The following is a 23813-nucleotide window of genomic DNA, read 5'->3' as shown; positions in this document are numbered from 1 at the left end:
TGGCCCGATATTTTTATAATCTTGCTGTTTCTCTCCAACAGAGAGTCTTTCGTCTGGCAAGGGTTAACACACTGCTCTCTAGAACGCCGTCGCCAAATTTCTTACAGAAGTGCTTAAGGTTCCAAATTTTAGACAGCCTTGTCCTTTATTGTACTTAATCTAAATGGAATCTTGGGTTTAATTCCCTCAGCTCCTTTTATATGATGTCAATTTTTCTTAGAAGTTTTTTAGAAGTCCAACTTTTAGGCAGTATTCTTTTTGAATGTATTCAATCTGCATAGAACCTTAGACGTTATTGCTGCGTTACAAGGCTTCATTTGTTTCTGACTATCAATGTGCCAGTAAAGGTCTATGAATGAAAGAACATAAGAACACAAGAGAAGCCATGTTGGATCAGGCCAATGGCCCATCCGGTCCTACACTCTGTGTCACACAGTGGCCAAAAAACCAGGTGCCATCAGGAGATCCATCAGTGGGGCCAGGACACTAAAAGCCCTCCCACTGTGCCCCCCAAGCACCAAGAATACAGAGCATCACTGCCCCAGACATAAGAACATCAGAGAAGCCATGTTGGATCAGGCCAATGGCCCATCCAGTCCAACACTCTGTGTCACATAAGAACATCAGAGAAGCCATGTTGGATCAGGCCAATGGCCCATCCAGGCCAACACTCTGTGTCACATAAGAGAAGCCATGTTGGATCAGGCCAATGGCCCATCCAGTCCAACACTCTGAGTCACATAGTGGCCAAAAAACCCAGGTGCCATCAGGAGGTTCACTACTGGGGCCAGGACACTAGAAGCCCTCCCACTGTGCCCCCTACCCCAAACACCAAGAATACAGAGCATCACTGCCCCAGACAGAGAGTTCCATCTATACCCTGTGGCAGGGCCGGATTAACAATTAGGCCAAGTAGGCACTTGCCTATGGGCCCCCATGCCTTTAGGCTTTGAGATAATTTCATACAATCATAGAGTTGGAAGGGACCTCTAGGGTCATCCAGTCCAACCCCCTGCACAAGGCAGGAAACTCACAAACACCTCCCCCTAAATTCACAGGAGCTTCATTGCTGTCAGATGGCCATCTAGCCTCTGTTTAAAAACCTCCAAGGAAGGAGAGCCCACCACCTCCCAAGGAAGAAGCCTGTTCCACTGAGAAACTGCTCGAACGGTCAGGAAGTTCTTCCTTATGTTGAGCCGGAAACTCTTTTGATTTAATTTCAACCCATTGGTTCTGGTCTGACCTTCCGAGGCCACAGAAAACAATTCCACACCAACCTCTATATGACAGCCCTTCAAGTACTTGAAGATGGTGATCCTATCACCTCTCAGCTGCTCATAAGAACATAACAGAAGCCATGTTGGATCAGGCCAATGGCCCATCCAGTCCAACACTCTGTGTCACACAGTGGCAAAAATTTTTATACATACACACACACTGTGGCTAATAGCCACTGATGGACCTCTGCTCCATATTTTTATCTAAACCCCTCTTGAAGGTGGCTATGCTTGTGGCCGCCACCACCTCCTGTGGCAGTGAATTCCACATGTTAATCACCCTTTGGGTGAAGAAGTTCTTCCTTTTATCCATTTTAACCTGGCTGCTCAGCAATTCCTATCACCTCTCAGATGGTGATCATATCACCTCTCATATCGCCTCTCAACCCCCTCTCAGCAAGGGGGGCCCTGAGATTCTGACTGCCTGGGGGCCCCCACACTGTCCTGTGGCTCATAGCCACTGATGGACCTCTGCTCCAGATGTTCATCCAACCCCCTCTTGAAGCCGTCTATGCTTGTAGCTGCCACCACCTCCTGTGGCAGTGAATTCCACGTGTTGATCACCCTTTGGGGGGGGGGGGCTCTGGCCTAATAGGGATCAAGAGACTCTCCATGCTGGTGGGGAGGGAGCCCAGCTGCCCAGTCCTACGCTGCGCTCTTGCCCTGTAGCAGCCTGACCTCACGCAGCCTCGCTTGGGCCTCCGCCTGGGCCGCCTGCTTCTCCGCCAGCTGGGCCATGGCAGCGTTCATGCGCGCCCGCTTGGGCTCTACCACACGGTAAATGCGTCCGTACATCTGGAGGAGAAAAAGCAAAGCGGAGCCGGCTGTGAAGGCCGCAGCAAAACGTTTCCCTCCCCTCTTCCTTCCCCCCAGGCCCCTGTTCCCATCCCTCCCCAGGACCCCAGGACCCCCGACCCGCTGCCGGCCTCTCCCGGCGTTCCCTTCCCCACCCCCGCGCGGGGCCTCACCTCCATGGCCCGCACCCACATGCAGAGGGACTTGGCGGCCACCGAGACGCGCCCGATGATGTCCGGCTGGAAGTCCGGCTGGGAGCAGTAGGCACTGATCTTCTTCAGCACCTTGTCGGAGATGTTGTCCTTGTCAAAGTTGACCAGCTGCTTGATAAAGTTGGGCTCGCCTGGGGGGGGGGGAGGACGGGGCTCAGGGGAATCAGACAGGAGGCAGCTGGGCCACGGGGCGGCCACAAAGGCAGTGTGGTAGAAAGAGCCAGAGTCCAGGAGCACAGCGTTTGTGGCAGGGGGGGAGCTTTCGAGCGTCACCGCTTCAGGCAGCCTGCCACCGCTCCGAGGAGCCTTCAAAGCGCTCTCTGAAGAAGGGACTGCGGTGACTCACAGGAGCACCTCCCCTGCCACAGATCTTGTGAGTCTTTAAGGCGCTCCTGGGCTCTTGAGAGCCAGTTTGGTGTAGTGGTTATATGTGCGGACTCTTATCTGGGGGAACCGGGTTCGATTCCCCACTCCTCCACTTGCAGCTGCTGGAATGGCCTTGGGTCAGCCATAGCTCTGGCAGAGGTTGTCCTTGAAAGGGTAGCTGCTGGGAGAGCCCTCTCCAGCCCCACCCTCCTCACAGGGTGTCTGTCTCCTGAGAGCCAGTTTGGTGCAGTGGTGAAGTGTGCGGACTCTTATCTGGGGGAACCGGGTTGGATTCCCCACTCCTCCACTTGCACCTGCTGGGATGGCCTTGGGTCAGCCACAGCTCTCTTATCTGGGAGAAGCGGGTTCAATTCCCCACTCCTCCACTTCCACCTGCTAGCATGGCCTTGGGTCAGCCACAGCTCTCTTATCTGGGGGAACCGGGTTCAATTCCCCACACCTCCACTTGCACCTGCTGGAATGGCCTTGGGTCAGCCAGAGCCCTGGCAGAGGTTGTCCTTGAAAGGGCAGCTGCTGTGAGAGCCCTCTCCAGCCCCACCCACCTCACAGGGTGTCTGTTGTGTGTGTGTGTGGACAACTTCTGCAATAGCTATGCCTGACCCAAGGCCATTCCAGCAGGTGCAAGTGGAGGAGTGGGGAATCAAACCCGGTTCTCCCAGATAAGAGAGCTCTGGCTGACCCAAGGCCATTCCAGCAGGTGCAAGTGGAGGAGTGGGTAATCAAACCCGGTTCTCCCAGATAAGACTCCGCGTTCTTCGCCACTACACCAAACAAGACTCCATAGCTTACAGGAAGCATTGCTGGGAACATCTCCAGGGGCCAGTGTGATGTTGTGGTGGAAGAGCTGGGAGGCCCTGGGTTTGCACCCCCTACTCCATCCTGGGTGACTTTGGGCCAGTTGCACAGTCTCCGCCTAGCCTCCCTCACAGGGTGGTTTTATTGAGAGGAGGAACAGAGGGGAGAATGGTGTCGCAAGCAATGTCCCCTCTAAGCTGAGTTAGTGTGAGCTTGCTCACAGTTTTTGAGCCTCTGGCTCACACCTTTTTGTCTCAGCTCAGGAAACACGGCCCCCGAGCAAACTAATGGATGCAGGAGCTCACAACTTTTATGCCAGTCGCTCACAAAGTAGAATTTTTGCTCACAAGACTCCACAGCTTAAGAGGGAAACGTTGGTCACGAGCCACTTTGGCTCCCCATTGGGAAGAAAAGCCATGTCTGAACGTTGAAAGGAATACATATCGGGCTGCTGCTGGGAGGCGATGGGTTGTATGCACTTGTTCTCCAAGGCTCTCGGTGGCTTCCAGTAATTCCAAGGCTCTGCGATCAGGACTTCAGGCCAACTGCCCCACCTCCCCGGTCAAGACCTCCCTCCACTCCTTCCCCAGAGCCCTCGGGCTTCTCCTTACCCAGCTGTTTCTTGGCTTCAGCCCACGTGGGCTCGCTGCCCCGCAGGATCATGACCGCCTGCATGACGGTCTCCACTAGAGTCGGTGGGCGGCCGTAAGACTTAATCTCTGTCAAGTCCTTCTTGTTGAGGGATTCTAGGGCCTGGGGAGAGGGAGAGAGCAGCGGCCGTTCAGGAGCCATTCAGCCCCCTGAGAGCCAGAACGCACTGGTGCACAGTCCATGTAAACCACCTGCCCGCCCCCCCCCCCCCCCCAGCTAGAAGAGCCCAGTCTCTGGGGGCCTGGACACACACAAAGCTGCCTGCCACTCTGAATCAGGCCCCTCGTCTACCAAGGTCAGGGTGGCAGAATTTCTCTTCTGGGGGTTGGCTCTCTGATGAGTCAAATACGCGAGAGCCCTGTGGCGCAGAGTGGTAAAGCTGCGGTACTGCAGTCTGAACTCTCTGCTCACGACCTGAGTTTGATTCCTGGCGGAAGCTGGGTTTTCAGGTAGCTGGCTCGAGGTTAACTTAGCCTTCCATTCTACCGAGGTTGGTCAAATGAGTACCTGGCTTGCTGGGGAGAAAGCGTTGGTGACTGGGGAAGGCAATGGCAACTTTCGTTTCCCCAGCAGATTAGGCACACATTCCACATTATGTTAAGAGCCCCGTGGTGCAGAGTGTTAAAGCTGCAGTATTGCAGTCCTAAGCTCTGCTCACGACCTGAGTTTGAACCCCAGTGGAAGTTGGGTTTTCAGGTAGCCGGCTCGAGGTTGACTTGGCCTTCCATCTTTAAAAGGTGGGTCAAATGAGTACCCAGCTTGCTGGGGGGGAAAGCGTTGATGACTGGGGAAGGCAATGGCAAACCGCCCCGTAAAAAATTCTGCCGTGAAAACGTGAGAGCAACGTCACCCCAGAGTCGGAAACGACTGGTGCGTGCACAGGGGACGACCTTTACCTTTTTTCTCTCATGAAAATGGCCATAAGAGGTCCAAGCTATCCAGCGTAATCAAGCACTTAAGCTGAGAGAGCTACTAGAAAAGAAGTAGGTTAAAGGTAAAAGTTATCTTAGCCTAATATAGATTGATTTGGCAGCATAATTGTTGATGTTAAGAGGTATGAGAAGAACCGGATAAAGATGACTGGTCCATTGGCAGTGGGTGAATGGTTCTGGAATGTAGATGACGCATATAATCAGATAAGATAGTGATACCAGTTTCCAGGGGGGGGGGGGGAACTCTTTATAAACCCTGAAATTTTGAGCAGAAGTTGCTGGTCACGTCCAAAAAAAAATGGGACTTGGGACTTAGACTCTAACCAAGAAAATGTAGACGAGCAGGGTTTAGCCCCTGGAATAGACTTTTCATAGAATTAATGCTTTCTAACTGTATTCTGAAACTGTACTAATGTTATCAAATCGCTTTGCCTTTCTACCTATATTTTAAGCCTTCTGTCTAAAGCTTGAAGAAGATATTGGATTTATATCCCGCCCTCCACTCCGAAGAGTCTCAGAGCGGCTCACAATTTCCTTTACCTTCCTCCCCCACAACAGACACCCTGTGAGGTGGGTGGGACTGGAGAGGGCTCTCACAGCAGCTGCCCTTTCAAGGAGAACCTCTGCCAGAGCTATGGCTGACGCAAGGCCATGCTAGCAGGTGCAAGTGGAGGAGTGGGGAATCAAACCCGGTTCTCCCAGATAAGAGTCTGCACACTTAACCATTACACCAAACTGGCTCTCTTGGAGTTGAATAAAGTTTATCTGCGTAGCCTGGAAACCTAATTTGTTTGTGTGTATGAGTTTTTGAAAGCTACGGGTTGTTTGGGTTACGGAGGGTACGGAAGATGTACAAAAATAAATCCCGCCCCAGTCAGGATGGCGTACTCCAGAGGAGTCAAACTCCTTTGTTATGAGGGCCGGATCTGACATAAAGGAGACTTTGTGGGGCCGTGCGTGCCATAAAATGCAATGCCAGGCAGCAGAGATATAAACGTTATAAAGGGCACAAACAAAATTAATCTTTCTTACTTAAAACACGCTTAAAACATTAGCACGCTTGCAATATTTCATGCTAACAGTCTCTGATAACTGACATGTCTTGCTCCAAATTATTGCATAAAAATCCGGGGACAATGTCTGTGCTGTAGCAATCTTGAGTATGCTGTTCAGGAATGTATCTGTGAGTTGCAAACCTACTTTGATTTATTGACATTCATTACAGAAATCTCATGCTTGATGCCCTGTGCCCTAGGACCCAGAGGGAAACATGAAATGGCTGGGCACTGCGAGCTTTTGTACGTAAGTTGTTTTGTGTGCTGGTCAAAAACGTGTGAAGGCACCATGACATAGACTGAGGGGCTGTGTGTTTGTCTACAAAACTGTAGTCTTCCTCAGAGAAGTAACTGCATCTCCTATGAGGCAGTGCAAGAACAGAGAGACAGCAATGTATAGTGGTCAGTATCAGCCTATTATCTGGGAAGCCTAGCTTCAAAATCCCCATTCTACAAAGGACACACACTCTCAGCCTAATTCACTTTGTTGTTGTTCCTCATCTAAACAGTTCACATTGCTTCCCTACTGAGAAAGACTGGATCATGAGAGCATGAATACAGTGAAAGGGGGGAGGGAACCCACTTGCACCCAGGAGAGCACTGGCAAAACAAGCTTAACAAAAACACACACACACAAACACACACTATCTGTAGTATGGCAAAAAGCTCTTACCTTGAATAAAACTGTGTTGGTCTTAAAAGTACATTTTGAATTTCTCCCCTGCGATTTGAGGGAACTGGGCAAAGTAACCTCCCACTCATTCCCCTTTTCCTCCCACCCTCTTCCCCAAGAGGAGGAGGAGCCTCAGCCAATGGAGAAGCTTGGCTCTGTACCTCTGCAGTGTGATTAAAAGAGCCTGGAACAGCTCTAGCTTTGATTGAGAGAGATCTAGCTGTGCCAGGCTCTCTCAATCGCACAGCAGAGCTACAGAGCCAAGTTCCTCCACTGGCTGAGGCTCCCTTGGGGAAGAGGAAGAGAGATGAGAAGCTGCTTTGTTCGGCTGCCTTGATCGCAGGGGAGAAATACAAAAATGGTGACGAAGGAAGTAGGAGAGAGGGAGAAGGAAGCAGATGACTGGCAGTACCTCACGGGATGGATAGAAGCCCTGTGGGGGCCAGATCAGGCCTGTGGGCTGCGCTTTTGACATCCCTGGTCTACTCTGACTGGCGGCAGCTCTCCAGGCAGATGTCTTATTTATCACCTCCTACTTGATCCTTTTAACTGGAGATGCTGCCGGGGATTGAACCTGGGACCCTCTGCATGCCAAGCAGAGGCTCTGCCCCTGAGCCACAGTGGCCCCTCTCTTGGCAGGGAGAATGGCTGGCAGAACTCCGGATGCTGCGGCTCTTGCTGGTGGAGGACGTGGGACGGTTTGCAAGTGAAGAGGGAAAGACAGAGAGCCAAGAGAAACCCAGCAGCTCTTCTCAGTTCCCTGCTTTGGCAGCGGGTTTGTTGAGAAAAGGAATTCCGCGGGGCCGCAAAGGGCTGTGGCTACTGCTGCTCCGTTACTGGATGCCTGCTGGCCAACCCCGGGGCCCTCCACTCCCTGCCCACCTTCATGGCCTCCTCCAGGGCCGGCAGCGCCTCCTCCAGGTCCTTCTGGGCGTTTTCAGCCAAAGCTTTGCATTTGATCTCCTCGGCAGCAATCTTCTCACTGTTTGCAGACACCGTCTGTGAGGAGAGGACAAGACATTGGACCTCAAGCACGCTCTGCTCCCACCCCGCCCAACAGACTTGACCCAAGTGGCTTCTGAGTCAAAGAAGTTCAGCGCTGCTGAGGGAAACAGAAAAAGAGTAGTCACGTCTATGTACTTCTGGGGATAGGGGAATTAGGTGGTTCAAGAAAGAGGCTAGGAACTCTTTTATGGGTGTAACACAGTTGATAATTTAGGAGAGTTGAAAGCACTCAGTGGCCAAGCTTGTGTTCTGGAGCTGAATTTGTGTTTGTGTTCTTGAGGTGAATATTGGCCCCTCAGCCTCAGGATTTGTATTCTTGAGGTGAATATTGGCCTCAGCCTCAGGATATGTGTTCTTGAGGTGAATATTGGCCCCTCAGCTTCAGGATTTGTATTCTTGAGGTGAATATTGGCCTCAGCCTCAGAATATGTGTTCTTGAGGTGAATATTGGCCCCTCAGCCTCAGGATTCTCACAGTGTAAATGGGAGCTCCTCTGGGAAACCACAATTGATTCACTTGCTCCCTTCTGAAACGGGGGCTTCTGGAGAGGTCCTGTTCCTCAAGTCAGCCTGCTTCATCACCACAGACAGGTTCGGAGACTTCCAGAGACTCCTGAGACAGGCTCTCTCATAGCTCGAACTCTGGAAACCAGACCCTCTCCACAGACTCACTAGAGAGCCAGTTTGGTGTAGTAGTTAAGTACGTGGACTCTTATCTGGGAGAACCGGGTTTGATTCCTTGCTCCTCCACTTGCAGCTGCTGGAATGGCCTTGGGTCAGCCATAGCTCTCCTAGGAGTTGTCCTTGAAAGGGCAGCTTCTCTGAGAGCTCTCTCAGCCCTACCCGCCTCACAGGGTGGGGTCTGTTGGGGGAGGAAGGCAAAGGAGATTGCAGGCTGCTCTGAGACTCTGTGCTTGAAACGGCAGCTCCTGGGAGAGCCCTCTCAGCCCCACCCACCTCACAGGGTGTCTGTTGTGGGGGAGGAAGGGAAAGGAGATTGTTAGAGAGCCAGTTTGGTGTAGTGGTGAAGCGTGCGGACTTATCTGGGAGAATCGGGTTTGATTCCCCATTCCTCCACTTGCAGCTGCTGGAATGGCCTTGAGTCAGCCATAGCTCTCCTAGGAGTTTTCCTTGAAAGGGCAGCTTCTCTGAGAGCTCTCTCAGCCCCACCCACCTCACAGGGTGTCTGTTGTGGGAGGAGAAGATATAGGAGATTGTGAGCCACTCTCAGGCTCTGAGATTCAGAGTACAGGGCAGGAGATATCTAAGATCCTGGGATATGAATTTAACAAAGAAGCAGAGACTTTTCTGCTGGGATTACAAATGGAAAAATTTCCAAAAGAAGATAGAACTTTAATATGGTACTTGCTCTCAGCTGCTAGGACATTGTATGCGCAGTTGTGGAAGCAAGAAAAAATACCAGAAAAATGGGATTGGACTATAAAAGTTATGTCATGGAGTGAAATGGACAAATTAACAAGAAAACTAAGAGACTGCGATTTAGAACTTTTTAATCGGGAGTGGAAGAAATTCAGAAGATATGTAGAAAAAGAGTGGAAAATAAAAGGACATTGGACAATTTTTGATGATTAAGACATTTAAGACAAGAATATAACTTTTGAAGGGGGGATCTTTTTCTTTATCAATTTTTGTTTTTTCTTGATAGTTAAAGGTACCTTTAATATCTGTTTTTTTAAAAAAAAATAACACTGGCGGGGGTCAAGTATTGGGGGGAGGGGTGGGAGAAAAGTAAGATGTGGGGTAGAATGATGTTTTTTTTATCTTAAGCCTTTTATAAGTTGTAGATATAGTTCTACTACCATATGTTGCTAATAAAATTGTTTATGCAAGAAAGGGCAGCTGCTGTAAAAAGCTCTCTCAGCCCCACCCACCTCACAGGGTGTCTGTTGTGGGAGGAGAAGATATAGGAGATTGTGAGCCACTCTCAGGCTCTGAGATTCAGAGTACAGGGCAGGATATAAATCCGATATCTTCAATCCCTTATTAGTTCAGCCTGCTTATGTGCAAGACAGACGGGATCCTTCCTCTGAAGGCTCAGAGCCCATCTGCCTGAGCTGACAGCCTCACGGCTTTCTCTGGCACGCTGGCTCCTCCCTGGTTTCTCCAGCCCCTCCAGGGGCCTAGTGAGGTGGCTGCATTTCACTCTGGCTCCTGAGAGAACCCGCCCCCCTCACCTTCTGCTGCTCGTCAGCTTCTCGTTTCTGCTGGACGATGATGACCAGGTACTCCTCGCACTGCCGCTGGAACTCGGCCACCTTCCTGCGGGCCTCTTCCAGCTCCAGGGTCATCAGCTCCACCTTCTCCCGGGTCTCATCGATCTTGAAGAGCCCATTGCGGAGTTTGTTGGCCTGGTCGGACAAGTCCTTCCGCTTCTCTGTCAGGAGCCTGTCCAGAAGAAGAAGACTGGAGATATATACCTCACCCTTCTCTCTGCATCAGAGTCTCAGAGCCTCAATTCTTCCCCTGCAACAGACACCTTGTGAGGTGGGTGGGGCTGAAAGAGCTCTCCCAGAAGCTGCCCTTTCAAGGACAGAGTCTCAAGAGCAGCTCACAATCTCTTGTATCTTCCTCCCCCACAACAGACACCCTGTGAGTCAGCTGGGGCTGAGAGAGCTCCGATAAAGGCTGCCCTTCCAAGGACAACTCTGTGAGAGCTATGGCTGACCCAAGGCCATTCCAGCAGGTGCAAGTGGAGGAGAGGGGAATCCAACCCGGTTCTCCCAGATAAGAGACCTCTGGCTGACCCAAGGCCATTCCAGCAGCTGCAAGTGGAGGAGTGGGGAATCCAACCCAGTTCTCCCAGATAAGAGAGCTCTGGCTGACCCAAGGCCATTCCAGCAGGTGCAAGTGGAGGAGAGGGGAATCCAACCCGGTTCTCCCAGATAAGAGAGCTCTGGCTGACCCAAGGCCATTCCAGCAGGTGCAAGTGGAGGAGGGGGGAATCAAACCCGGTTCTCCCAGATAAGAGAGCTCTGGCTGACCCAAGGCCATTCCAGCAGGTGCAAGTGGAGGAGAGGGGAATCCAACCCGGTTCTCCCAGATAAGAGAGCTATGGCTGACCCAAGGCCATTCCAGCAGGTGCAAGCGGAGGAGAGGGGAATCCAACCCGGTTCTCCCAGATAAGAGAGCTATGGCTGACCCAAGGCCATTCCAGCAGGTGCAAGCGGAGGAGAGGGGAATCCAACCCGGTTCTCCCAGATAAGAGTCTGCGCACTTCACCACTACACCAAACCGTCAGCAGGAAATGTCTGCAGTCATCTCCCCCCAGTCACCCAACTGGCGTTGCTCCCAAGCCTTCATCCAGGGAAGGCCTTCTCTCCCACCACCCCACCAGGCTTCCCCAGATCAGGCAAGACCCTTCCCCCTTACTTCTTGTAGCCAGAGACCAGCTCCAGGTAGTTGGTGGGGGTGACGTAGTTATGGCGCCGGAGCTCCAGCATCATCTTCTGCGAGTACCGGGCCACCGACCAGTGCATGGTCACAAAGATCTTGGCCACTCGCTTGTGGATCTGGGCCAGAGAAGGAGGGAGGTGAGGCCCAGCGGAAGGAAGAGCGGCGCCTCTGGCCCCTCGCCCCCTTGGGGCCGGCCGCAGCTCCTCACCGTATCAACGCTTCCCCTTTCCACGGTCCCCAGATCCACGCCCTCCAAGTACTTCTCAGCCACCTCCAAGAGGGCTTCTTTGGGCCACTCCGAGAACCAGTCGATGGTGGTGCAGTTCACCAGGGCCGGGTACTGACGGATCCAGTTCCTGGGATGGAGCAGACCAAGAGTCACTTCCAGGCTCGTTCTATTCCCACGCTCCGTTGCCTGTCATTCCCCTCCTCTCCCCCCTTCCGTCCCTCTCTGTTTGAGACCAGCCGGGCAACCGTCAGTCTCTGTCTTTGGCCCCTCCTGCCCACCAGGGGTCACCGTCGCGCCAAAGGAAAAACACGGAGTCTTGCCCCGATGGAAACTGGCCAAGGGGACTCACCGGAAGGGATCGCCCACGGGGCTCAGGCACAGCACCACGTGCAGGTTGTTTCGCACCCTCTCGATCAGGTAGGCAAAGATGCTGTCCTGGCTCTCCTGGATCCCCTCGGCCCGCGCAGCATCTATAATGTGGGACTGGATCTGGGGGCGGAGAGGGGAACGCGGAACTGCAAGGTCTGATGTTCTTCCCCAAGGGCTTAGCAAGGACTGGGGGCTCCCCAGCCATCACAGAAGTTACCTAGCCCTGCAGGCTACCTCGGGGGCAGCTCCCACGCCCCCTTCCCCAGGCTGCTGGCAGCGCTGCCCCTTATTTAACAGAGCCAGTTTGGTGTAGTGGTCAAGTGTGCGGACTCTTATCTGGGAGAACCAGGCTTGAATCCCCACTCCTCCACTTGCAGCTGCTGGAATGGCCTTGGGTCAATCATAGCTCTCGTAGAGGTTGTTCTTGAAAGGACAGCTGCTGTGAGAGTCCTCTCAGCCCCACCCACCCACAGAGTGTCTGTGTGTGGAGCGGGGGGGAGGTAAAGGAGACTGTAAGCCGCTCTGAGACTCAGAGTCAGAGCAGGGTCAAAATCCAATATCTTGGTGTGCTCCATCCCAGGAACTGGATTCAGGTGGTGTTGGCAGGGGGCAGCTCATAAGAACAGAAGAGAAGCCATGTTGGGTCAGGCCAATGGCCCATCCAGTTCAACACTCTGTATCACATAGTGGCCAAAAAACCAGGCGCCATCAGGAGGTCCACCAGTGGGGCCAGGACACTAGAAGCCCTCCCACCATTGCCCCCCCCCCAGCACCAAGAATACAGAGCATCATTGCCCCAGACAGAGAGTTCCAACGATAATCTGTGGCTAATAGCCACTGAAGGACCTCTGCTCCATATGTTTATCCAATCACCTCTTGAAGCTGGCTATGCTGGCAGCCGCCCCCACCTCTTGTGGCAGTGAATTCCACATGGTAATCACCCTTTGGGTGAAGAAGGACTTCCTTTTATCCGTTCTAACCCAACTGCTCAGCAATTTCATCGAATGCCCACGAGTTCTTGTGTTGTGAGAAAGGGAGAAAAGGACTTCTTTCTCTACCTTCTCTATCCCAGGCATAATCTTGTCAACCTCTATCATGTCACCCCGCAGTCGGTGTTTCTCCGAGCTAAAGAGCCCCAAGCGCTTTAACTTTTCTTCGGAGGCGAAGTGTTCCAACCATTGAAGCATCCCAGTTGCCCTTTTCTGCACTTTCCCCAATGCTATAATACAGGGGTGGCCAACGGTAGCTCTCCAGATGTTTTTTGCCTACAACTCCCATCAGCCCCAGCCATTGGCCATGCTGGCTGGGGTTGATGGGAGTTGTAGGCAAAAAAAAACATCTGGAGAGCTGCCGTTGGCCACCCCTGCTATAATATCCTCCTCCTTCTCACCCGCAGCTCTGCCACTTCCACTGGCTTGCCTTGGGAGGGCGGGGAGGCCAGCCTTTCCCGCTCCTCCCCCCCACCTGTGGCACTGCTGCTTCCTCATCTGGATCACTTAGCAGTGTGTGTATGTGTGGGGGGGCGGGCTCCCACCTCTCCCTCCTGCTCAGCTGCCTGCCTGCAGCACTAAGGTTTGTCCGCCCCCATGGAGGCCTCCCCACCCCCCCTCAGCCAGAACACCTACCTCCTCAAACTCGTCCGCCTTGTAGAGGTTGGGCACCTCCCCGGAGCTGAGGATGTTGTTGATGTCCTCCAGGAAGCACTCGTCTGCGATCTGAGTGTCCACAAAGAGGAAAGTGGTGGGCTTCTGGTCGACCCCCGTCTGGCGGTAGAGCTTCTTGATGTCTGCAGGGAGAGTCAGAGGTTATTGGGAGGGAGGGTGGCTCAGTGGTAGAGCATCTGCTTGGGAAGCAGAAGGTTCCAGGTTCAATCCCCGGCATCTCCAACTCAAAAGGGTCCAGGCAAGTGGATGTGAAAAACCTCAGCTGAAGACCCTGGAGAGCCACTGCTGGTCAGGGGAAAGACGGTGGCTCAGTGGCAGAGCATCTGCCTGGTAAGCAGAAGGTCCCAGGTTCAATCCCTGGCATCTCCAACTAGAAAGGGTCCAGGCAAGTAGACGTGAAAAATCTCAGCTGAAGACCCTGGAGAGCCACTGCTGGTCAGTGGAGGGACGGAGGCTCGGTGGTAGAGCATCTGCTTGGGAAACAGAAGGTCCCAGGTTCAATCCCCGGCATCTCCAAAAAAGTGTCCAGGCAAATAGTTGTGAAAAACCTCCGCTTGGGACCCTGGAGAGCCGCTGCCAGTCTGAGAAGACAATGCTGGCTTTGATGGACCAAAGGTCTGATTCAGTATAAGGCAGCTTCATATGTTTGTTCATAGGCGGCCAGCTGGCACCAGAGGCTTGGTAAAGGGAGAGAGGTCACTTATAGGATAAAGACAGCACATCCAAAATTACAGCAACTGAATAACTAAGAAAGTACTGAAACAAAAGTCTTACAAATATGTTCAATAGAAGACTAAATAGCAATAGAAAAAGGAAAGGAAAGGTCCCCTGTGCAAGCACCAGTCGTTTCCGACTCTGGGGTGATGTTGCTTTCACAACGTTTTCACGGCAGACTTTTTACGGGGTGGTTTGCCATTGCCTTCCCCAGTCATCTACACTCCCCCCCCAGCAAGCTGGGGACTCATTTTACCGACCTCAGACGGATGGAAGGCTGAGTCGACCTGGAGCTGGCTACCTGAACCAGCTTCCACTGGAATCAAATTCAGGTCGTGAGCAGGGAGCTCCGACTGCAGTACTGCAGCTTTAACACTCTGTGCCACGGGGTCTTAACATATGTGGAAAGGAAAGGTCCCCTGTGCAAGCACCAGTTGTTTCCGACTCTGGGGTGACGCTGCTTTCACAACGCTTTCACAGCAGACTTTTAACAGGGGTTTGCCATTGCCTTCCCCAGTCATCTACACATTTCCCCCCAGCAAGCTGGGGACTCACTTGACCGACCTCGGGAGGATGGAAGGCTGAGTCATCCCCGAGCCAGCTACCTGAATCCAGCTTCCGCCGGAATTGAACTCAGGTCGTGAGCAGAGAGTTCAGACCACAGCACTGCAGTACTGCTGCTTTCCCACTCTGCGCCCCGGGGCCGCTATAGCAATAACAATTCGCCAAAAGTTTCATTTTGGGCAGACTTCAGAGGATGGTGGAAGACAGGAGGGCCCGGCGTGACTCAGTCCACGGGGTCACAAAGAGTCAGACTCGACTGCGTGACTGAACAACAACAACAACAAAGTTTCACCGTTCCATCAAAGGAGTCCCAACGAACAGGAGGTCGACTTGATCCTTCCTGCTTCGAATCCCCTTCTAGCCTCGGGGGCTCCAACCTCTTCTAGGCTCAACCAAAGGCAAAAGCTCAGAAAAAAATATCAAAGCATTGCCAATGCATCGATAAGCTGCAAAAAGCCACAAAACCCACAAGATTCTTTTTTCGGCGCGTCCCAAGACTGCGCACGGAATTCCCAACGGGCAAATGGGACAGAAAGCCTCCAGTAGGATTTCAAAACAGCATTAAACTCCAAAAGGCTCAAGGCATCGGGGGCTTGGCAGGTCGGAGCCCCAATCGACCGTCAAACGCTCGCTCACCTTCCCGGAACTCCTGCTTGCGGTACTGCCGGGAGACCTCGATCTGGAAGGTGTAATACTCGCAGATGGAGGAGGCCAGGCGGGCCAGGCTCTGGCGCCCACTGCCACCGATGCCCACCAGCAGCATGTTCCCGCGGGGCTGGCTGATCACCCGGACGATGCGGGTTACTGCAGGGAAACACCAAGGGTGCCAACGCAGTCAGCACACGGCCGGAAGGGAGCTGTCCGGGAATGATTCTGATCGGTATTTCCCTTCCTGCCAAGATTCCATCCAGAGGACAGAAAAACAGGTTGCTTACCTGTAACTGATGATCTTCGAGTGGTCATCTGTGCAGTCCCACACATGGGTCTTGCCGCTGGCAACGGATGGATCCGTTGCCAGTGGCAAGACCCATGTGTGGGACTGCACAGATGACCACGAAGAAGATCAATGGCTGCCCCCACCCCAGACCTCTCTGCCACTGTGCCCCCCCCCAATTGTTTTATCTTTTGTTTTAAAATATAATAATAATAATAATAATACATTTTATTTATATCCCGCCCTCCCCACCGAAGCAGGCTCAGGGCAGCTCACAACATGTAAATTCGATATACAATAAAACATTCGTACAACTCAATAAATAATACATTAAATAAAACCATCATTTAAACCAACATTACTATTAAAAAATTAACATTTATGGTGCTACGTCTCAGATCTTCAGTGTATTTAGTGGCGGAAACGTAAACGGCGGGTCTAACTTAACTCCATATTTAGACAAAGGCCACCTTAGAAAGAGTGGTCTTGCAGGCCCTGCGGAATTGATCAAGACTCCGCAGGGCCCGCACTTCATCCGGAAGTCGATTCTACCAGTGTGGAGCTACAATCGAAAAGGCCCGTTCTCGTGCGGTCTTCAATTTGGCCTCCTTCGGCCCAGGGATTGTCAACCAGTTTTTTCCCGCTGACCTCAGTACTCTCTGGGGCTCATATGGGGAGAGACGGTAAGTTAAGTACCATTCTGCTTTGCAGAACTCAAGGCGGTTGACGATATAAATAAAATGATTGCGAACAAGACAAGCCAAAGACCACAATTTAAAACAATTAGGATCAGTGATAAGTAAAAAGCAAATTGAGCAAATGCAGTCCAGAATAAAAACAGGTTTCCTACCTGTAACTGATGATCTTCGAGTGGTCATCTGTGCAGTCACACTGATGGGATATAGGCGCCCGCGCCGATCTCGATCGGTATTCTTGAAAGCTGCGGATTTCCGCGCCCCAGGCCCAGTGCGCATGCGCAGAAGCCCCACCGCGCATGCTCACAGGGACCGGAGCGGACATCCCGCCAGTTCCTTCTGACCGCTGCGTAAGCCCTTAGAGATGGACCGGCAGCGGAGGGGAAGGAGGGCGGGTAGTGTGACTGCACAGATGACCACTCGAAGATCATCAGTTACAGGTAGGAAACCTGTTTATCTTCTTCGTGGTCTCTGTGCATCACACTGATGGGAGATTAGCAAGCCAGAGTCCTACCTGGAGGAGGGTGCAACGGTCCATCAGTGAGAAACCTCTTGAAGCACCGCACGGCCCACTGATACACGTCTACGCCAGTCCAGGTCCAACGCATAATGGCTCACAAACGTATGCGAGGAGGACCAAGTGGCAGCATCACAAATGTCTTTCAGTGGTATTCCTCTCATAAAGGCTGCCGAGGTCGCTAGGGCTCTAGTGGAATGAGCTCTAACCTGTCTTGGCAGGGGTTGTTTGTTCAACAGGTAGCACAGTTTTATAGTCTCAGTTATCCACTTCGAGATCCGCTGTGGCGAAACTCTCACACCTTGCGACGTTGTGGAATATGAGACAAAGAGTCTAGGGTCCTTACGTTCAGGCCTTACTCTATGTAAGTAAAACGAGAGTGCCCTCTTTACATCTAGTGTATGGAGTCTCCTTTCCGACTCCGTACTTGGATTAGGAAAGTACGTGGGTAGGTAAATTTCCGCGTTCAGGTGAAAGGCGGAGGTTACTTTCGGGAGAAAGGTTATATCAGGGCGTAGCCCCACTCCCTCCGCGCTGAATCTCAAATATGGGTCGTCGCAGCGCAGCGCTGCCAGTTCACCGACCCTGCGAGCAGAGGTAACGGCCACTAAGAAGGCTGTCTTCCAGGATAGCAATTGCAAGGAACATGTCGCCATAGGCTCGAAGGGTTTCCCTGTTAAAGCCCGCAACACTGCTGGGAGGTCCCAAGCAGGAGCAGGGACTCGTACCGCGGGGTACAATCTTGCCAGGCCCTTTAAGAACCGTTTCGTATCAGGGTGTGAGAACACCGAGTGGCCTTCAAGTTGCTCATGATTAGCCGATATGGCGGCTAAGTACACTCTCACAGATGACACTGTCAGTCCCTTGTCAAGGAGTGAGAGTAGAAAGTCTAGTATTAGTGGGAGACCTGCAGTCTTGGGTTCCCTGTTAGTTCTAATCACAAATTGGCTAAACCTCGCCCATTTATATCCATACGATTTCCTAGTGGATGATTTTCTACTGTTTAGCATGACATCCAGGGCTCTATCAGATAACCTTGTCACACCAGTCTCCACGCCGTGAGTTTCAAGTGAGGCACGTCGTGGTGAATCACTCGTCCCTCGTGTGATAGCAGGAGGTCTGAGTTCGTTGGAAAGTGGTGGAACATTCCGCCGGACAGCTTCAGTATCGGGGAGAACCATTGTTGTCTGGGCCACCATGGTGTGATGAGGATCCCCTTGGGGCGTTCGAATTGAATCTTGTGAACCACCCTTGTGATTAGTGGGATCGGTGGGAAGAGGTACACATGTAAGCGAGCCCATGGGATCAGTAACCCGTCTCCTAACGATAGAGGGTCCGCACCCCCTCTGCAGCAAAATTTGGCGCATTTCGAGGTGTTGCGTGTGGCGAAGACATCCACTTCCGGTGTGCCCCACTTCTGGAATACCGGTTGGAGGAACTCCCAATTGAGTTCCCACTCGTGGAGTGAGGCCCCTCCTCGACTGAGGTAATCTGCACAGGCATTCAGATTGCCCGGTAAGTGCGTGGCTACTAGGGTAGCGTCCGATTCTCTGCAGATTTCCCAAATCTTTAGTGCTAGAAGGCATAACTTTCGTGAGACTGTACCGCCCTGCCTGTTCACGTAAGATAGGGCTGTGGTGTTGTCTGTCAAGATCGCTACTGTTTTCCCCACAATTAGGTGTCTGAATGAGAGAATGGCATGATGTATGGCCAGCAGCTCCAGGAAATTGATGTGGTAGCGCAGAAGATTCTGAGGCCATCTGCCCCCCACACACATGCCTTCTGCGTGTGCTCCCCAGCCCCATAAGGATGCATCCGTCGTTATGGTCAACGTAGGGGTCTGTCTGTGGAACGGGGCCCCTTGGAGGAGGTTGTGCTCCTCCTGCCACCAGGATAGGGTCCAGACTACCGTCGCAGGGACAGTCAGTTGGCGCGAGGGGAGATCTGTCTGACAGTTGAACACGCGCAGGAACCACAACTGTAGTATTCGCATGTGGAACCTGGCGAATTTCAACACTGCTGTTGTCGCTGCCATCAGTCCCAGGAGGCGTTGGACTTGGAACGCTGTGACTGTAGGGTTGGTTAGGAATACAAGAATCAGAGACCTGATGTCCTCCGCCCTTTGTGTCGGGAGGAATGCCTTGCAGGTTTGTGAGTCCAGAATGGCCCCTATGAACCGTACCCTCTGAGAGGGCTGCAGTGCCGATTTCTTTAGGTTGACCTGTAAACCTAAGTTTCGCAGAAGGGTTAAGGTGACCTCTATATGCTGTAGTAATAGAGGTTGTGAGCTTGCCACCAACAGCCAATCGTCTATGTAAGGAAAGATAGTGATTCCTTGTAGACGTAGATGGGCCGCCACCACCACCATAGTTTTTGTAAACACTCTCGGTGCCGTGGAGAGGCCAAAGGGCAAAGCTTTGTATTGGTAGTGGGAGTCTCCAATTGTAAACCTGAGAAACTTCCTGCAGTCCTGATGTATCGTTACATGAAAGTAGGCGTCTTGCAGGTCTAGTGTGGCCATCCAATCGCCTTGGTTCAGGAGGGGTAGGATGTTTTGCAGAGAGACCATTCTGAATTTTTGGTTTGGAATGAACTGGTTCAGGCCTCTTAGGTCCATAATGGGTCGAAGGCCTCCATCCTTTTTGGGAATGGTAAAATATCGGGAGTAGAAGCCTTGTCCCATCTGGTTGGTTGGTACCCGTTCTATTGCGTCTTTTAGGAGAAGGGATTGAACCTCTGTCCTTAGTGTGGGGGATACCCTGGTGTGGATGACTGTGGGAACTGTCGGGTTTTCTCTGAATTCTATTTGATAACCCATCCGGATTATCGACAACACCCATTTGTCCGTAGTGATTGTGGACCATGCCCGGTAATATGGGAAAAGTCTGGTACGGTCCGGGTCCAAAGGGGAGGGGGTAAAACGGGGGGAAGGGCAGTCAAAGACCCTGTTTAGACGGTCTATTCCCTTTTTGTCTGGATTGCTGTGACGGAGTAGGTGAGTACTTCGTTTTGGGGTTGTACGGAGGTTTGGAGTAAGATGTGGAGCCTTTGGGCCTCCATTGTTGTTCTGCGGGTTGCTTGGAGAACGGCTTCTTACTCCACGGTTTGTTCCAGGAACGTCTGCTTTGGGTCCTAGATGAGATGGGAACCCCCAAATTGCGAGATGTTTTAATGCTTTTATCCATCTCCTGTAGTGTGGCATCTGTAGTGGAGCTGAATAATCCACTTCCATCGAATGGGAGATCTTCGATGCAGGATTGAGTATCCGGCTGGAGCGCTGTAGATCTTAGCCAAGAGTGACGTCTTAAGGTGATCGCTGAGGTAAGTGTCTTTGCTGCAATGTCACCTGCGTGTTTTGCCGAATTGATTTGTTGTTTTGCTAATGCAATGCCTTCCCTTTGTATCTTCTTCATTGCCTGTTTAGTTTGTTCGGACAGGTCTGGTAGAGCCGATAATTGGTCCCATAGGGCGTATTGGTAACGGCCCATACACGCTCCATAATTTGCAACTTTTATTCCTAACGAACCTGCTGTGTAGAACCTTCTGCCCAGGTTATCTAGCTTTTTTCCCTCTTTGTCTGGGGGAGCAGCGTGTGTCTTTCTGGCCTTCGAGGATGACGCTACTACTACCGAGTTTGGTTTCGGGTGTGTAAATAAAAACTCTGCTGTGGACTCCTGGACTCGGTACATATGGTCCAGCCTTCGGGAGCTTATCGGTGTTGAAGCTGGTTTGTCCCACGACGATTTTGTGGTGTGGAGCATGACTGTTGTAAGCGGTAAAGCGACGGCCGTCGAGGTGTCTAGCTGGACGACATCGAACACGTTGTCGGTAACTACCGGCTCCGGCTGGACCGTCGGTAGCGACAGGGTGTGTGCCATCCGTTTAATTAGGTCCCCGTACGATTTTAGGTCCTCGGATGGGGATATGGGGAGTTCCTCGCCCACCTTACTCGATGGTGCTGGTTCCTCTGGGGAGGAAATGTCTTGGACTTCCCGGGGGGAGCCTTCCTCCGATCTGGGGGAGCCTTCTATGGACTCCGAGTGCTCCGAAGAATGTCTAGGCGTCTCCGACGCTCTCGGCGACTCAGGGGTCTTCCGGCTCTCCGAACTCCGCCGTCGAGGGGAAGTTTTCTGTGTCTTTGGCGGTGTGTCGGGTGGTTTGGACACCGACGCCGACGCTGTGTGTCTTGGTCGGTAAGATGTCCGGGATCTGACCGAGGCTTCGGATTGCTGGTCCCAATCTAGGTGTCTAGGTGGGAACCAGGGAAACATGGAGGGCATAGGGCAAGACCCATATAGGTATTGCCATTGCCTCTGATCCCACGACATTGGGGGCGGTGGTTTCCGAGGAGAGCGATCTCTGTTGCGAGAGCTTTCCTCTGAATCTCGGGATCGATGTCGGCCCCGAGGGCTACGCCGAGGGCTGCTTGAGTCGTCGCGCCTGGGATCTTTCCTAGGCGTGGTGGATCGATCCTTCTTGGGGCTTCGGGTTCGTCGCTCGTCAGGGCTGACCGACGGGTCTCGGGCCGGTGTTCGGGGCTGAGCAGTGTCCTCTACAGTATGTATTTCTAGTGGACTGCCCTCCGCTCCCGACCGTTGCGACAGATCGAAGTCGCGGTCCGAATCCGAAGAGATGGCGATTTGTGTCGACATCGATGCCAGTGTCGGGGGGCTTGGACGGCGGCGAGGGGAAGCGAACAGCTTCAACGGCGGTACTCTCGCTGCCGATTCCGACGGCGACGTCGGGAGCGAAGTCGCGGACGATCGATGTTTGTCCGACTTTTTCCTCTTCTTCGCTTCCGACTGGAGTCCCTTCTCCTCCCTTAGCCGTTTTGCAGGAGTGGAGGAGGCGGACTTTGATGCCGAGCCCGTTTTTGTGGGGCGATCGGCGTCGGGGGCACTCTTGTCGGTGCCGAGCGATTCTGATGTCGACGGCTTGTGCGACGGCGCCGACATTTTCTTAGGCGACAGAGCTTTCTCCATCAGTGCCGCCGCCAAACGGCCCGCGCGGTTTTTCTTCGTCTGGCGGGAAAACTTCGCGCAGTGAGCACACGCGTCAGGGATGTGTGCTTCTCCTAGGCAAAAAAGGCAAAGAACGTGCCCGTCTGTGGGAGCGATTTTGCTGCCGCAGTTCTTGCACCGTTTGAAAAATCCCCACCGTTGTTCCATGCGGGGGGGGGGGGGGGAAAGGGCGGGAAGAGAGATTTGAGGAGAAAGTCCCGAAAAGATCTAGTCTTCCCGCTCCCTAGTCTTTACAAAGACTGTTGTGTGGTCCAAGCCAAAACAAAATTTGTCAAAATCCAAAAGAAAAACAACTTCCAAGAAAGGATTCCACCGACCGTGGCGAGAGATCGACTGATCCAAGCGGCGGTCAGAAGAGAACTGGCGGGATGTCCGCTCCGGTCCCTGTGAGCATGCGCGGTGGGGCTTCTGCGCATGCGCACTGGGCCTGGGGCGCGGAAATCCGCAGCTTTCAAGAATACCGATCGAGATCGGCGCGGGCGCCTATATCCCATCAGTGTGATGCACAGAGACCACGAAGAAGATCATGGCCTTCAGCTACCGCCTGAAAATTGAAAGGAGGGAGCCAGGAACACCTCCCCAGGAGGTTGTTCCATAAGCATGGGGCTGCCACCAAAAAGGCCCTCTCTCATGTGCCCCCCAGGTGAGTTTCTATGATTGACCCTTCTTTGCCCCTGGTGGTCCCTTCCAACTCTATGATTCTAGGACTGGGGGGGGGTGTGGACAATCAACAGGACAGAAAGGTTCACTGGTGGGACAGCGCAGCAGCGGAGCAGCCCCACCCCCCCCCCACACACACACTCACTGTGCTCAATGGCATCTCGGAAGAGCACCAGCCTCATTGGCACCACCCCGGGCATCCGGTTGTAGTCGCCCAACGCCCGCTCCATCTCTGCCTTCAAGACAGTCATGTCCATCAGGTCCTCGTAGACGTTGCGCATGAAGTCCCCTGGAAAGAAAAGGGACAGAATCGCGGAAGAACCAGACATCTGCGGCCTGCCCCGTGCGTCACAGGGGCTGAAGCCCAGCATATGTATCCCCGTCTCTTAGCGGCATGGCCGATAAGCAAAGAACCAAAACAGAAACCCTGCTGGCCTAAAGAAACCCGGCAGCTCCCGTCCCTTCCGGCTGCAGACGTTGAGCGCAGCTTCCCTTTTCGTTCATCCTTTTTTCTCTCCCCCCAGCCCAAGCTGGCATCGGTGTACCCTGGGGGAGGGGGGCAGCTGCCAGGCCCCGTGGAGTCTCGTGGCGCCCTCCGCTGCTGCCTCCCCCAATGCCCCTACTCAGCCCTTGCCATGGCACCTTTGTGCTGCTGGAGAGGGGCAGGCGGGCAATGCACCAAGCATCAGCGTTCCTGGCAGCTGTGGCAGAGGTGCTCCTAGCTGCACCCACCCCAGCACCATCGGGAAAGGGGCATGCAGGCAGCTGCGAACGCAAGTGGGCAGAGAAAGGATGCACGGGCACACGTGGGCAGGTGGGGGAGCAAGGAGGGGTGCCTAGTAGCGGGCACGAGGGCCTCTAGGGAATCTCTGCCTAGGGTACCCCAAAACCTAGAGCCGACCCACCAGCCCAACTCGAACTAACAAAGGCCTGCGGGACTTAGAACGGAGCACGGGTCAAGAGGGAAGAAGGCGCACACATCGCTACGTCCCTCCAACTGCCGGACCTCGGCAGGTCCCAGATCTTCTTTACCAGGAAGCTCTTCCCGGACGCTGTCCCCACACACAGACCTCACGTCGCCCTCGAGCCCCGAGGCACGGCTGCCACGTACCAAAAATAGGAGGGCGCTTGTTGGGGCAGAGATTGTGGAAAGTCAGGTCAAAGAATGTGCCCAGCTTCTCGCTCAAGAGGACAGCAAAGGCCTCCATGTCCTGAGCGTCCACCAGGCGGTCAGAGAAGACCCTGAAAGAG

General features: G+C 53.1%; 1 protein-coding gene across 1 annotated transcript in view; it reads right to left on the bottom strand.

The window, feature by feature from the left end:
* Positions 1-23813, bottom strand: part of DNAH2 (dynein axonemal heavy chain 2) — a 238126-nt gene that overhangs the window by 42293 nt on the left and 172020 nt on the right. The window contains 12 exon segments of the mRNA XM_060256495.1: positions 1956-2072; positions 2246-2415; positions 4078-4219; positions 7660-7776; positions 9977-10187; positions 11172-11311; positions 11404-11551; positions 11774-11913; positions 13419-13579; positions 15372-15539; positions 22708-22851; positions 23674-23804. Of these exon segments, the coding sequence (XP_060112478.1) occupies positions 1956-2072; positions 2246-2415; positions 4078-4219; positions 7660-7776; positions 9977-10187; positions 11172-11311; positions 11404-11551; positions 11774-11913; positions 13419-13579; positions 15372-15539; positions 22708-22851; positions 23674-23804 (1789 nt within the window).

The sequence above is a fragment of the Heteronotia binoei genome, chromosome 15 (genome assembly GCF_032191835.1).
Source record: "Heteronotia binoei isolate CCM8104 ecotype False Entrance Well chromosome 15, APGP_CSIRO_Hbin_v1, whole genome shotgun sequence".
Classification (NCBI taxonomy): Eukaryota; Metazoa; Chordata; class Lepidosauria; order Squamata; family Gekkonidae; genus Heteronotia; species Heteronotia binoei.
Note: the sequence above shows the minus strand (reverse complement) of the source record. Positions and strands in the feature narration are given on the sequence as shown.